Below are 16,229 nucleotides of genomic sequence, written 5' to 3'. Positions count from 1 at the left end.
CACACACACACACACACACACACGTTGTATACTGATATTTGTACTGCTACTTCACATCTTATTATACATTTCCATGTCCATATACTGTATGTTTCTGTCCATTGCAGGCCTGCATGGCTGAGAGCATTATGTTGAATCTGGCTGGCCAGTTGATCATGCTACAGAGGGATCGATCGGGACCCCAGGTGCGAGACAAAGAAATTCCTGCCAACAACAAGAAGCTGGTGAGTACAACCGTTGATTTGGTTTCATGCTTGTTATGCACTGCATGTTCTACTATATCATATAACATCACAGCAACGCATGACTATCGTGTTTTGATTTACCTTGGTTCAGTTGTGTGCAAGTATCACTCGGTAGCCCCCTAATGTTATTGTAATGTAACACTGCACCAAACTGCTTTTTGTTCCCTGCATGATTGGATGTAAGCCCTTGCACATCCAAATCCTCTAAAGTAGTCTTTCTCAAAAATAAAACCTGCAGGATATGTAGTAAATGAAAACCTGAAAAGCATGAAACCTAGTCAACAAACAACAGGGTAAATAGCCGCATACTGTATGTAGAGTGCAAAGAAAACACTGTAGTGCTTCAAACAATCAAGGATACCAGGTAAACGTCAAACCTAGCATCTGTCTAAACAACATGCTATCTAAATAACATTCTTAGCACTTGTGGTCAAGCAAAAAGTAAAGCAAAAAAAAAAGAACATTAACAAGTAACCAACATATATCTGCAAAATATAAGTAGGAAAATATGTGACAAGAAGTGAAACGAGGAAATAGGAGTACCAGGGGGTGAGGTGAAATCTGAAGAGGTGAATTTTCAATCTGCTCCGTAAAATGGGGGGGAGGAAGTCTGCAGTCCTGACTGCAAGTGGGAGCTTATTCCACAGCTTGGGAGCCAGGAGCGAAAAAAAAGTCTATAATGTGTGTGGAGCATTGGCCATGGTGTTTTAGCTGATCTAAGTAAACAGTAAGGGGTGTGTGGTTGGATCATGTCCTGAAGGTAAGGCGGTGCATGACCTTGATTGCCTTGTAGTCACCAGTGTTTTGTACTGGGTGCGACCAGAAGTCAGTAAAGAGAAAGGAAAAAGGGGAGAGATGTGAAAAGTTTGGGTGGTTCGTGACCAGGCATGCCACAACAATTCTGGATCATTCCGAGGGGCTTCAGTAAAGCATGCTGGGAGGCCAGTAAGGAGGGAGTTGCAATGGTCAGGCCTGGAGATGACCGAGGCCTGGATAGGAGCTGGGCAGACTCTTTGGTGAGGAAGGGTCTGATTCTTTGTACTGTATGTTTTAGTGTAAACCTACAAGGTCGAGTGATCGCTTAAATGCGTGCAGCTGACTGACACAGGCCCACCCACTCCCAGGCTCTTTGGCAGTTGGAACAGGAGCAACCAGGAGGAGTTGCCGATGGAAATAGAAAGATCCTGCAGGGGGGGGCAGGACTTTCCACTTGACCCTCCCTTGTTCCATATTGACATTTCTTTCTCTCTGTCTTTCTGTCACGCAGCTACCGTTCTGCCCTCCAGTAGTTCTGGCCCAGTGTGTGGAGAACGTGTGGACTACCTGTCGTTCCAACAGGAAGAAGCGTCACCTGCTAGAGGCCCTGTGGCTGTCCTGCGGTGAAGCGGGCATGAAAGTCTGGCTGCCGCTGTTTCCCAGAGACAACCGCAAGCCCCACTCCTTCCTCTCCAGACGCATCATGCTGCCCTTTCACATCAACATCTACCCGTTGGCCGTTCTGTTTGAGGACGCCCTGGTCCTGGGGGCCACCAATGAGGCAGTGCTGTATGATGGCCTGCAGGGGTCGTCGGAACCCCTGGAGGCTGTGTTCCCATACTGCACCGTAGAGAGGACCTCCCAGATCTACCTCCACCACATCCTGAGGCAGCTCCTGGTTCGCAACCTGGGGGAACAGGTAATTAGGTGTCTATGTCGGTGGTTCAGGGGTCCTTGAGGGGGTTCCAGGCAGTGGTGGAAAAAGTACTCAAATGTTTTACTTAAGTAAAAGTATCAATACTGCAATGTAGAAGTACTCTGTTACAAGTAAAGATCTGGAATTAAAAATGTACTTGAGTAAAAGTACAAAAGTATTGGCATCAAAATGTACTTAAAGTACCAAAAGTAAAAGTACTAAAATGTTTGAAAATAGCTGATCTACAAGCTCACAACGCGTCGTGAGCTTGTAGATTGGCTATTTTCAAATAGCCTATGTATAAAATAGGGCTAAAGTGGTTAATGTATGTTTTATAATACATAATTTATATCTGAAAAGTAACTAAAGTTTTCAAATAATTGTAGCGGAGTAAAAGTACAATATTTGCCTCTGAGATGTAGTGGAGTAAAAGTAAAAGTATTGGAAATTGGACAGACTCAAGTAAAGTACAAACACCTCAAAATTGTACTTAAGTACAGTACTTAAGTAAATGTACTTAGTTACTTTCCACCACTGGTTCCAGGTGGTCCCTAGCTAAATGAGTAATGGTTAGTAACCAAATGGACCAAATGTCATACTGAGGCACTCAAATTGATGAGCAAGATCTAGAGCCGTCTGTGATGTAGAAAAGGGTTTTGGTTGTATTTCGCTTTTCTATGCATGTACTACTACTTGAGACGACCCTGAATGCTCGATTAGAGCAAAATAAATAAAAGCAGAACTATTGCTACACATGCTGAATCAGTGTGTCTTCTCTCCCCCCCCTCCAGGCATTGCTGCTGGCCCAGTCCTGTGCTTCACTCCCCTACTTCCCCCATGTCATGGAGCTGATGGTGCATGTGGTGCTGGAGGAGGAGGCCACGTCACGGGAGCCCATCCCTGACCCGCTGCTGCCCACCGTGGCCAAGTTCATCACCGAGTTCCCACTCTTCCTCCAGACCATTGTGCATTGCGCAAGGAAGACAGAGTATGCACTATGGAACTACCTGTTTGCAGCTGTAGGGAACCCCAAGGATCTTTTTGAGGAGTGTCTCATGGCTCAGGATCTGGATACAGCTGCCTCCTATCTGATTATACTGCAGGTAAGGTTTGTGAGTAAACGCACGTGTATGCAGCTGTAAGCCAAACTCTGCCCCCTAAAACTGGACAGTGTACACTCCACATGAAGGCAACTAGCGGAGATAGTTTACATAGCACATTAGTCAATCATATTACATATTATATTATATCCTATATCAAAATTGGCTTAAGGGAGGACCGGCCGGCGGACCACATCATCACGCTCACTATGACTCAACCATAACCATACAAGTTTGCAATGCAGCTTAATATTTCAAAAAGTATAAAACAGAGTGGTGATATGGCCTAATGGCAGTGTATACAATAAATCTGCTGCTGTGGTTAGCAACATAAGCCAGTGATTCTCAACCTGTGGGTCGGGACCCTCAGGGGGGGTCCCCACATGATTTTTTTTTTTTGGGGGGGGGGTCCCCAGATGACGTGACAATGGCTTTTAAGACCTTTTTAATACCTCAATAAAAGAAATGAAAAAGACCATCACTGCATCAAAATTAATCAACAAACTATACTATAAGAACTTGTCAAACATTGTCCAAAATGTCAAATAATATAAGAAAGAGGCAAAAATTGTGAATATAGCCAATCTACAAGCTCACAACGCGAGGCGTTGTGAGCTTGTAGATCTGCTATTTTCACAATATTTATCTGTGGAACTGAGTCAAACTAAATTGAAACGCACACATTCCAAGTGCTTATCAGGGTTGGGGGTCCCCAGTTCAAATATGATTATTTTGGGGGGCCACGCCCTGAAAAGGTTGAGAACCACTGACCACAGATACTCACAAGACACAAGCGCTCTTCTAGACGTGTCACACTGTAAAAAATGATATCTATGCTATGGCTAGTTAATAGGGGTCCGGAATGGCAGCAGGTTGCCATCATTTATTGTTTGTTCTCCATCTGCCTTTGTAGAACATGGAGGTGCCAGCAGTGAGCAGACAACACGCCACACTGCTCTTCAACACAGCCCTGGAACAGGGCAAGTGGGACCTCTGTCGGCATATGATCCGATTCCTCAAGGCCATTGGCTCAGGGGAGATGGACACTCCACCCCCAACGCCCACCACTCAGGTGAAGATCTTCAGTTTTTCTAAAAGATGCAGCTTTTTTTCTTTCCTTTCCACTCGTTCATTGAACTTGCTTGTGAATATCAACCATTGAGTTCATGGGTTGGGTTCAGGAGGAGCCGGGGGTGGAACGTGGAACCTTCGTATTCCAAGACGGCCACTCTACCTCCTGAGCCACTGTCGCCCCACAGTTACAAAATATAGTCATAAGGGTAGAGTACAAACAAATAAAAAAAGTCAGAAAACAGGACAATATCAAATATACCTAAAAAGAAAAAATACATTGAAACGAGGAAGACTATCAGTCTCTTGTGCAAGTATGGGACATCATTTAGCAGCAGATATAAAACTTAAATGTGAAAATGCCAGACCAGTGCAGCAGCAATGGAGTGTAATCATAGTCATATGTCACAGGTAAATTGGCATTCCAGGTAAATTGGAAGGGGAGCGCTTGTTTTTAGGCACGGGGCGGGGCTGCGATGCGGGGCTTTTCGAGACAGGGTTTTTTACGCGAGGCTCGCGAGGAGGAGGAGGAGGCGCGAGGCGGGGCTTTGATACGAGGCGGCGCGAGGAGGAGGAGGCGCGAGGAGGCGCGAAGCGGGGCTTTGATACGAGGCGGCGCGAGGAGGAGGAGGCGCGAGGTGGGGCTTTGATGCGAGGCCGACCTGGCTTTTGTTGTTCCCCCCCACATAGAAACCAGGGACGCTGAACTTGCGTTCACACGCACACGTGATAATAGTTATTGTCCAATGACGGAGGCGCGCCGACTCAGCAGAGCTTGAGGCCGAGGAGACGCGCCCGAGCGCCTCCAGGCGCGAGTGCCCGCGTCGACAGGCCGATGCTCTGCTGAGTCGAATCAGCGCCGTCCAAGTTGTGAACCGATAGGGGGAGAATAGATCTTTTCATGGTTACAGTCTATGGTTACTATCCAGTGTCCACGACGACACACATGTGTCACATTAAATACCATGGACCTTTGCATGAACCTAGTTGAGCTTGGTGTCTCTCTGTTTCCAGGAACCCAGCTCAACAGGAGGTTTCGAGTTCTTCAGGAACCGCAGCATCAGCCTGTCCCAGTCAGCTGACTCCATTGCATCTGGCATCCTGCAGAAGACCTTCAGCATGCCCAGTGGACCCTCTGCTAAAGGGTGTGTGTATTGTATACACTTCCCTTTCATTAACTCTGTATGCCATCTAATTTTTATTTGTATTTGTTTAATTTGTCTGACTTGTGAATGAACTCTTGGTTAAATGTCGCTTTAAATGCTCAAATCAGGGCACTGATAGCCAAGTGGTTACGGTGCGTACCACATAGGCTCTCATTCCGTCCTCATTCCCAAGGCAGCATGTAGGTCACCTCCTACGCCAAGCCCAAAGAACTCGTTTATCCATCTGACTCTTCTTTCCTGCATTGAATGCAGTACGCTCTGAATGTGTGCATCCTATTGCGGTGACACTTCTCTTCCACCGTGTTAATAATTTCTCTCTCTCTCTCTCCTCTGCAGTCGAGAGGTGGAGTGTGCGGAGAACATGTACATTGACATGATGCTATGGCGCCATGCCCGCCACCTCCTGGAGCAGGTGCGCCTTCGTGACCTGGGCTGCTTCTCTGCACAGCTGGGCTTCGAGCTGATCGGATGGCTGTGTCGCGAGAGGAACCGAGTGGCCCGCATTGAGGACTTTGTCATGGCGTTGAAAATGCTGCACAAGGACTTCCTGTGGCCCTTCCCGGTCATCCCTGCTGGCAGCCTGAGCTCGCCACTGAGGAACGGTCGATGTCGCACATGTAAGATGGGATAATAGAAATAATTAAGTACCGGTAATTCATGTAGAACCATTCAAAACAGGGTTTTGTAAGGGCTTTGCAGTCGATGCATAGAAGAACATAAAACATAAATATAAGACGGAAAGCACAATAAATGGCCGGGCACCTAGGCTCCAATGTAGCCTGACAGCGAGTCGCGGGTTCGAGTCCCGATCCCGACGGCCTTTCCTGCGTGTCACTCCCCATCTCTCTCTCTCTCCCCGTTTCCTGTCTAACTTCACTTCACTATCAATAAAGGCATAAAAAAAGCCCAAAATAAATCTTACAAAAAAAAGAAAGCACAATAAATAAAACCATATATATCAACGCTGATGTTTTTTTAAATTGTTGATTGCTTCCCGCATTGTTCTATAGTGACATATACCTGTATGTCTTCTTGCTTATCCTTCCTAAGTATTGAGTACACGGCTGCTGAAGTCCCAGTCAGCTGACAGCCTGTTGAACAGTGACATGGACACCGCTCCTCCCCAGGAGCCTCCCAGGAGCCACACCTGGCTCGATGACCTGGGGGGGTCCGGGCCTAAAGACACAGACGCTGCTTCCTCGGCTCACTCTCATCACCATCATGCACCACAGACACACGATGCCTTCCTCTCACCGCTCACCAACAAAGGTAACATGACTTCAATTTACTTCACCTGGAGCCCCGACCGATGCCAGATTTTTGGTTCTAAAATAGATTTTCTAGTCAATTTGAAAAAAAGCTTGGATTTCATGAAAGTTTGAGAACATTTAACTTTGTCAAAAATGTGACGTGTTGTGAGCATGTACACCGACTATTTTTGAATTTTTTTTCAAATAATGACATTCCCAAAATAGGGAATGGCAGGTTGAAAGTGGTTAGAAACCGGGACACATCGGCTACATAATTGCCAATATCAATGTCGTCAAATAATGGCAGACATATCGGCCAACCTGATATACTGTATGGACTCTGGCTCCCACTTTGTTCTCACAAGAAGCAAAATGCTATTTTATTATTGTTTTACTAATCCACAATTCAATGGCCCTGCTCTCCTTGCAGCGGAGGAGTACAGCATTGGCTCGGCTACAGACCTGACAGAGACCAGTTCAGTCGTGGACGGCGATTGGACCATGGTGGAGGAGAACTCCTCTACTCTGAGCCTCAGCCAGGCCGAGCTGGAGCACATCTCCATGGAGCTGGCCAACAAGGGTCCACACAAGTCCCAGGTGCAGCTCAGGTGAGAAAACAAAAACGGCGAGCTTCACTTGTTGGGTTAATCAGTGATTTAACCCATTAAGACCGGTGACGCATCTGTGTCCTTCACAATTATGAAACAAATAAAATGTCATTTGTAGAATCGGCTTCAGGTCTTAACACATTGAGTGCCAGGGTTTTTTTAAAACAGGGTACAGTCAGTGCCTGGATTTTTAACAATTTTTTAACCTTTTTCAAGTAGTCACAAAATATTTTCAGTGATCACCATCCTCACGGTGATCCCCTCATTACACACATAGAGGTCTCGTACAATCGGGGGATTTTTTAAAACATTCGGTAATCCGTTCCATAGTTGCATTGAAAATAGTCAAAAATAGTCAAAAATACAAAGTAAAAAGTACACAAGTTAACCAGGAAGTGGATTAAAGTCTAAATCTTCGAAAAATGATATCTCCTGGTGCTGTGATATTTTTTATATTTTTTTCCAAAAACGGTTATAACCGTTTTTGGCACACCTCGTTTGGATTATGAAAAACGGTCCGGACCGTTTTTGGCACTCAATGTGTTAATGGGTTAAATGATGTGAAGACTGCGGAGCTACTTCAGGCAGACAACTCAAATCCGCACTAACACCTGATCAGGTGATCAGTCACATGTAGACATTATCTGATTGGGCGGGCTATTTAAACCTGCCCCACTGCTCATTCGGCTGCTCTACTATCTTGCTGCTAATCTGACTTCCTGTTTTCTGTATACTTGTTTTTAATCTGACCTTGCACAGCACTTTGGTCGACCCCTGGTCATTGTAAATGTGCTTTATAAATAAAGTTTTGAGTTGAGTTGCTGCTGCTTTGTGTATTATAGCTCTATAAAGGTTTTAGAGCTTCCACTGCCACCCCGGCATCCACCTGCGGCCTCTGTTTCTATATGATTCCCGTAGGGGGTCTTGCTATTTCATTCCCTGTAATATCTTAAGAAACCCTTCTCCTTACTTCCCATGACTACTAAAATCGAATATGGCCGTGCTCCTAAAAGCATCTCAATTGTAAGACTATCTTTGTTCTGTAAGAGTGTGCTCACATAGCATTTTTTGTTTTGGTAAAAGGGTGTTAATTTTTGAGTGGATATATAGGCTCAAAAAAGCAAGGAGCATTTCATTGACACAATGAATCACCACCGCGTCTCTGAAAAAGCGATCTCTGGGCATGGTTAGGGCGCATACCAAATGGACGCAAAATGACCTATTTCAGTCCCCATTTCAATTCCCAGCCTGCCGGGCAATTTGCTGTACTGTCTCTCTGCTTTTCTCGTCTCTCTCAACTGTCACTTATCAAATAAAGGCTTAGAATTGTCCCCAAAAATAACTTGTTGTGAGACATTTGATAAATGATGCTCACTGTGTTTCTTCATACCCTTTAGGTACCTGCTCCATGTTTTCATGGAGGCAGGCTGTTTGGAGTGGTGTGTGGTGATTGGCCTCATACTGCGAGAGGCTAGCATCATCAAGCAGGTGATTGGCTTCTTGGACAGCCCTGAAGTTCCCCCAGAAACTGTGCAGAGTATTCGTAGTGGCTTATCAGCTGTTGATGTATGGGCCTCCACTGACTGGTAGGTTTAGTTAAACACACTTTACAGTTATATATTCACTCCTTCCATCTTGTCTCTCTTTCTCTTATATTCTGTACTTTATCCGTTATTGAAGGCGTATTGTAATTACATTTTGTAAAAGTGTTTAAAATGTTTATCTTGTGTTATTTCACTCATTTTGTTGGTGTCATACTGGCAATCAATGTGTTTCAGCAATAGTCGTAATTGTATTCATTAATTCATAGTTTGCAAATTGCTCATCCGTCAAAGAAATATCACTTTCATAGCCATAATTCTATAGACATAAAGTGGAATATTAGGAGTATTTTCCTGAAACTTTCTGTGTTGAATAATGTCATTTTAATTATTTCATAGTTCAAATTAAAATTGTATACAACTAACCCAAAAAAACATTGTGATGCTGACAGAGAATATAACCGTAACAACGGTAACAATACGGTTAACTTTGTCTCTCTCCAGCCAGGGTTACAAGCCCTTCCTTAACCTGATCCGGCCTCAACTACAGCAGCTGATGGAGACAGCCGCCGAGCAGGTTCAGCCCGAGGCCTTTCAACCCACCAGTCAGACTTCCAAACTAGGCGGCCCCGAGGGGCCGGGGGGCCTGGCCTTACCCGGACCCGAGGACAGCCGAGGAGGAGCGGCGCCCATGGGCCTGTCTCTGCCCTCCCATGAGCCCCCCGGCGGCTTCCCCAGACCCCCCTCCGAGGACTGCCCCCCAGAGGAGACGGAGGAGCAGGGGGAGGAGGAGGGAGCCTATGATTGCACCTTGTCCTGAACCCCCCAACCCTGTTCCTGAACTCTGAATTCTGGATACTGGAGGAGGAGGAGGGTTCAAGCAGTGGAAAACTGGAACCTGACTGCGTGTGTGTGTGTGTGCGTGTGTGTGTGTGTGTGTGTGCGCGTGCGTGTGCGAGTACGTGCCCCTGCTCATATGCACGCATGAATGCGTCTGTGTGTTTGTACACGTGTACATGCACACTCATGCAGGCATGCGTACGTAGACATGCCTTTGTGTCTGTATGTGTGTGTTCATATTAAGTAGCTCTCATGCAGGTTCTTAACTTTAATCAGTATTATCCACTCTTCAGACCCCTGATGTAGGGTTCTGTGTAGACTAGAGCCACTGGGGACATTTAATCACCATCAGCAACAACAAACCCGGGACAGTGATTTCAGAGCACAACCAGCGTAGTGTTGACAGTTTGTTTCTAGCAGTAGTCATTTTTCAAAAAATGTCCATTGAGGAAGCCTGCTACCTGGATGTGTATGTGTGTGTTCCTGTCTAACATTGTGGTGGACTGCAATTTGTCAGTTTGGAGACTAGCACAACAGAGTAGCAGTCTTTCTACCACAACAACACAGACATCTGATACATGTTGCATGTCCATGGCACTCATTCAGATGTATCTGGAGTCTGGACACCTTGAGATAAATGTTGCAGTCCAGGCATAAATCTCTATTGTGCCCCCTGGTGGAGACAAACAGCTTAAGGAATCAGTTCAATAGCAAGACTTTTGAGTTGATCTCATGGCACTATGCTAAACCGCTAATCATAGGGTCAAACAAAGCTCTAGTCATCAACCATTTTGTGGATGCACTGAAGTGTCTGAGCCTGTGCGTGCGTGCGTGCGTGCGTGCGTGCGTGCGTGCGTGCGTGCGTGCGTGCGTGCGTGCGTGCGTGCGTGCGTGCGTGCGTGCACGTTTGAGTGCAAGAGCTGTCTCATGCTTTTATACCTCATAAAGTCTAAATATTTTGTCATAATGTAGCATGATACTGTGTGTATATATATATATATATATATATATATATATATGTGTATATATATATATATATATACATATATACACACACACACACACACACTTTTTAATTACATTACTTGTTCATATTGATGTCCCCTTAAAAACTTGGTATCATGGTATTAAATATTTGTAATGGTGAGAGAGGATGGCCGTAAGCTTTGGAAATCTATTAAAGTATAAGTAAGCCAAGTTTATTTGTATAGCAATTCAAAGCGCTTTACACAATATCACTCATTGACACATTAAGACACAGAGCATTAAGAGCATTATAGGCAAATTTCGGACCACTAAGAAGAACCTCTGCTTATGTGTGTGTGTACCTGCCGAGGGTATAAAAAGCCTCAACCAAACTGACTGGTCAGAAAGAAAGTTGTCCATGTGGACATTCTTGAGTCACACAAAGATGTGTTAAGAATACATCTGCTGAACTCGCATGAGCATATTATGCACAAGGTTTTGGTCAGTCAAGGAAAGATGTACTTGGCACTATCAAAGGTTTTGAAAACCACCCTCTAAGTTGACCAAATATTTTGTAAGACTTCTAATAAACTTTAACATTCACACACATACAATTTTACATTTGACATCTTAATGGTTTCTAACCCAGAGGCAATTTATTTGTATGGTATTATTAAATTTATATTATTCAATGTTAAATATTATTTCTCCCTTGCATAGAGAATATGACTGTATGCGCACACTCTAAAGTAGTGTTAAAAATGCCACATTTCAGTATCTTATTATTGCCTTGGCAGTAATTGCACGGTCATTGTGTGTGGATTAGTTCCTACATAATGACCGTGAATGTGATAAAGACTTGCATCTTGCTCATTTTTACATTACCACGTGCAGGCTACCGTACCATACATATCAAAACATTGAATCGCATAAGACAATGACTGAGGATTCCTCCATGATACAAGTCTCTTGTTTGTATGTGTGTTTAGAATTTGACTTTGTATGCCACATATGTATTGAGTTTGTCAGCGATTTGTGTTGGTGGCTATGCTCACATGGAATTGAGAATTATCATAATAGTCATCATATTACTATTATTTATTGGTATTATAGTTGAGTGATAATTACTGATATATCTTGATGTTTTATTTTTTCCCAGTTTGTTTTTATTGGCTGTCTGATAAAGTAGTCCAAACGTTCCCCTTCCAGTTACCATCTTCTATAATGGCTCTCCGTCAAAAGCACAACAACGCTTTCCAATTAAGTGCATCAGTGTTATATTGTGCAATGCATTGAAATGTTACTCTCAGCTTTATTTTATTTCTTCGCTGTTTTCTTTTCTAACTGTATTCCATGTATTTGCCGTCTCTTTTTTATGATTGACCAAAATATATTTTCAACTGAATTACTGCTCGCTTGTTGGGGCACGGCAGATGGTTAGGGTGTGTTAACTGCTGTTTCGGTTTTATTTTAGATTCCTACTTATATTAAACTTATGCTATAGTTAGGCTGCACTTTTAGAGCAAGACTCACTTGCTAGGACAGGTTAAAATGACTATACAGCACAGTATTGCTGTTGCTAATGTACTGTTACCATACAGTGCTCCCAAGGTTAGTTGATTATTTTAGTTTCTCCCTAGTTTCAGTAGGCATCAGCTTACTGTCTTCACTTTTAACAAGCCTACAAATAAACTAGGCTACTCTGCTATGAGGTTTACTTTACTTCAAAACAGAACCAAAGACTTTTGATCAGAGGCCTTCTGTTTTAGCTGGTGGTTTGGATGGATTCCCTGTATTACGCAGAGGTACAACATAATCTCCTCAAACTCCCCACTAACAGAAACATAACCATTTGATCCTCAAAGCCAGTACAGACATTATACGCGACACAATTTCCTACGGAAATGATTATAACAGATTTTTATTTTATTTTGCTTCTGCGTGGGTGTGGAGCAGTTTGGTTAGGCACGTCTCTCTCTTGGCCAAAGTCAAGCTAGTGGTACTCTGGTCTCACAAACACTATGAGGCCTCAAGTATCTGAGGTGGAGAATGCTCCCTTCCTCCTACGTATTGTACAGTTTAAAAGTATTGCCTATTTTCTGACTCAGAATAACTATTTATTCCAGTGTCAGGAATGGCAGACATCCTCAATGCAGTGTAAAGATACTCTCTTGTACAGTTGCCTTTTCTACTCATGTTTGGTTTTCTATTTCATTTTTCCTGTACATGAAGAACAATAAATTATTTTTAAAAACAGTAAAGGCTATTGGCTTACTTGATTTGTTTCATTGAACAGATTATGTTCATCAAACTTGAAATTTAAACTAACTTAAATTATTTTCTTTCCTACATGCACAATGCTAATTCGTACGCAATTATTGAGGGCTTGGAGCACAAAGGGCTTGTGTGACATTTTTGGCAAACATTACTTGTATATAATTGTAAAGGTCTCTATGAGCTCTATCAGATGATAAAAGAATATAGTCATTATAATTGTTACTTCTTAAAATAAAGGCTGAAAAAAACCTAATGGCGTATGTGAAAACCTGGGGTTTCCGTTTAATTTTAGAAGTAGCATCTTAACACAGAGAGCCACTATGCTCTTTGTTTCATCACCTTTTTCCTTGTATGGATGTTAAGTCTTAAAAAGATGCTTTGCAGTAAAGTGTAGGCCACCCTTGGTGGGATTAGAACCCAGGACCTCTGGAACATGGACAAACTGGTCAGGCTGGTCTTGCTGCTTTGTCAGTATAGTTGGTCAGCTGGTCCCCCAGTCAGGCTATAAACTGGATTCTGCTGGTCAAGCTGGTCGGCCAGCTGGCTGGCTGGAATGACCAGCAAAGCCAAGCTGGGAAGCTGGGCTTTGCTGGTCAGTCCAAAAGAACACTTCAAAGCACTATAAAACGACTTCTATATGTTAAACATGTGATGGTGTAGTGGACTAATGCTCAAACTCAGCACTGGGTTTCCATGTTCAAATCCCAGACCTACTGTAGTTGAATGTGAAATTGCTGTGAATTTGTTAACATAAACAAACTATTTCAACTTTACTAACTGAAAGCTAACATACTAAAGAACCTTTAAGTAGTACTAAGAGACACCTGCCGAGAGTGACTGAGTGATGGGGTAGTGGACTAATGATCAGACTCTTAACACAGTCTATGTTCAAGTCAGTCCTATAGTTCAATGCTTTAGTATTTTAACTTTACTAACTGAAGGCTAACATAGAAAAGAACACTTTAGCAGTACTAAGAGACATCATGGTCTAATGATCAGACTCTGACCACAGAAATTCCAAGTTCAAATCCCAGTCCTCCTATAGTTCATTGCTTTTCAACTTTACCTAACTGAAGGCTAATATACAAAAGAACACTTCAACAATACAAGAAACGCCTGCCTTGAGTGACTGAGAGATGGTATACTGGTCTAATGATCGGGCCTCAGAACAGAGATTCAAATCCTAGGTCTCCTAGTTCAGTACTTTGAATTTTCTTTTGTAAAGTGCATGAGCCAAGTGCCTTTAATTATTTTGGGGGAATGACCCATCACGTTCATGCAATGTCAATGTACAATGTTTCTTATGTCTGGGTAGCTCAGTCGGAATAGCTGGAAAAAAATCTCCTGTTATCGGACGGTCTGAGGTTGGCAGGTATGTATATCAGAAACACATGTGTATTATATAGATTTTGAATAAAACACCTCTACACACAAAACCCATTTGAACCTCTGTATATAGATTTGTGGAACACTACCACCCTCTTGTGGTCTATTGGGGAGCTACACCATTGGAGAAGAAAAAGGTTCTCTACAATAATGCACATCACATCTTGCCTTAACATAGTGACTGATCTTTAAGGGACAACTCCATCAACCTGAACAGACCATGTCACACCAACATTTCGCTGATTGTACCTGTATGAGTGAGTGACAAACCTCTTGATTTCAATGAAAATCTGATATAACGTAACACCCATAACAACACAGTGTGTTGTGTTCTGTTTTGAGACCTTTATATTATTTAATAAATTATGCATTTCATCCTCTATTTATTGTCCAGCAACCTTTATGATAAAGGCGAAAAAAGATAGTAGACCCGTGGGAGCTAGCTTGCTCCGATGCAGAGATTCCTGTGCTGAGATTCGATCCCATGGACTTGTGGTTGAAGTCAAGAGCTCGTCCGACTGATCTATGGATAGAGCAAGTGCAGGTCAAGCAGAAAGTCCATCTTCAACTTCCACCCTCGCCAGGGTACTTTTAACTTTTTAATGGATACTAAGTAAAGCCTGATAAAAGTGTCAAACTCCCCAAATCCACCAGTATACTGGAAATTACATCTACTCTGTTAAAATTAAAATCTCCTGTTATCGGACGGTCTGAGGTTGGCATGTATGGGTAAGCCCCTTGAGATCATGCAGCATCTGGTTTTCAAGGGATTCCAAAATAATGAACCCTCATAATGAACCCTGATCATGAGTGGATGTATTTGCAGATTCAATCATTCTGTCAAGGTGAGAGGTCTTAATTTCAAACATCTATATTATCAGAAATGCCTGGTGGTGCAAGAGAAAAGCCGACGTTCCACAACTAGAAGATTATGGGTTTGAATCTTGGTCCCGGTGAATATTTATTTTTGGTCAAAGTAAAAAGTTCAATATTATATTGCACATTTTATTGCAAGAGTGTTTGAAAATATATCTACAAGCGACACGTTGTGAGCTTGTAGATAATAGGCGATGCATATGCAGGTAGGTTGCTTATAATTGTGGTCTTGTTTTCCTAGACCTGGTTGCTTATTTCTGTCACAAAATATGGCAGCACTGACGTCCGAGTCAGACGACGTCATATGACGTTCCACTGTAACGTCAAAAAGACATCCATACAACAACGCCGACACGCCGTTCATACGACGTCTATACGACGTCCAGGTCAGACCTCAGTAACCACCAAAAAACCCAAAACCAACCAGACATTTTATACAACGCCGATACGCCGTGCCTACGACGTCTACACGACGTCGAGGTCAGACCTCAGTAAGTGGTCTCATGTTGTTGCCACGACACCTGCTGGCTGAAAAAAAATCAATGCATTGTTTTATGTCAAGGACCCCCGAATGTATGTATTTGGCCGTGGATGTGGACCCCCATACAAGATTTGTGTTTTTAAAATGTTTCTAAACTATTTAAATACAACACTGTTTGAGAAACTAGTTGAAAACTCTATAGCCACCAAATGTTTCCAAAGTAACAATAACAGCCACTGTTGGTACTTGATTACAAAAAAAAATAGTATAGTTCTGGTTGATTAAAACTGCTATAGTTTTGGTCATAAAACTAAGAAATTAGTTAATGGATGTATTTGCAGGTTCAGTCAACCTGTCAAGGTGAGACATTTTAACTTCAAACATCTGATGTATTAGAAATGTCTGGTGGTGCAGGAGAAAAGCTGGGGTTCCATAAACTGATGATTGGGGGTTTGAATCTTGGTCCCGGTGAATATTTATTTTTGGTCATATGTTTAACCGTGAGTACAGATTACAGTTAATATAGGAATATAAGTATGTATTTATATGATAGAAATGGAGCGGAGTTGTAAACACCAGCATACCCTTGCTCATTGAATCCTGGAAATTACTAGCCTGGTAAACCCTCCCTCCAGAAATCTAATTTGTATTTTATTTCAAATGGAAATGAGAATTCCGGAGGGAGGGGCTTTACCAGGCTAGGAAATTACATCTACTCTGTTAAAAAAAATCCTGGGGGGGGGACCTCAG

The 16,229-nt window shown here is 42.9% G+C and overlaps 1 protein-coding gene across 1 annotated transcript in view; it reads left to right on the top strand.

The window, feature by feature from the left end:
* ric1 (RIC1 homolog, RAB6A GEF complex partner 1) overlaps positions 1-12,720 on the top strand; it is a 70,149-nt gene extending 57,429 nt beyond the window's left edge. The window contains exons 18-27 of the mRNA XM_080419596.1: positions 108-224; positions 1,513-1,920; positions 2,709-3,020; positions 3,931-4,089; positions 5,103-5,233; positions 5,591-5,871; positions 6,305-6,523; positions 6,935-7,112; positions 8,510-8,698; positions 9,158-12,720. Coding sequence (XP_080275722.1) covers positions 108-224; positions 1,513-1,920; positions 2,709-3,020; positions 3,931-4,089; positions 5,103-5,233; positions 5,591-5,871; positions 6,305-6,523; positions 6,935-7,112; positions 8,510-8,698; positions 9,158-9,473 — 2,310 coding nt within the window. The 3' untranslated portion in view covers positions 9,474-12,720. The remainder of the gene's footprint in view (positions 1-107; positions 225-1,512; positions 1,921-2,708; positions 3,021-3,930; positions 4,090-5,102; positions 5,234-5,590; positions 5,872-6,304; positions 6,524-6,934; positions 7,113-8,509; positions 8,699-9,157) is intronic.
* Positions 12,721-16,229: the final 3,509 nt, after the last annotated feature.

Source organism: Gymnoscopelus braueri (genome assembly GCF_963280865.1).
Source record: "Gymnoscopelus braueri genome assembly, chromosome: 22".
NCBI lineage: Eukaryota > Metazoa > Chordata > Actinopteri > Myctophiformes > Myctophidae > Gymnoscopelus > Gymnoscopelus braueri.
Note: the sequence above shows the minus strand (reverse complement) of the source record. Positions and strands in the feature narration are given on the sequence as shown.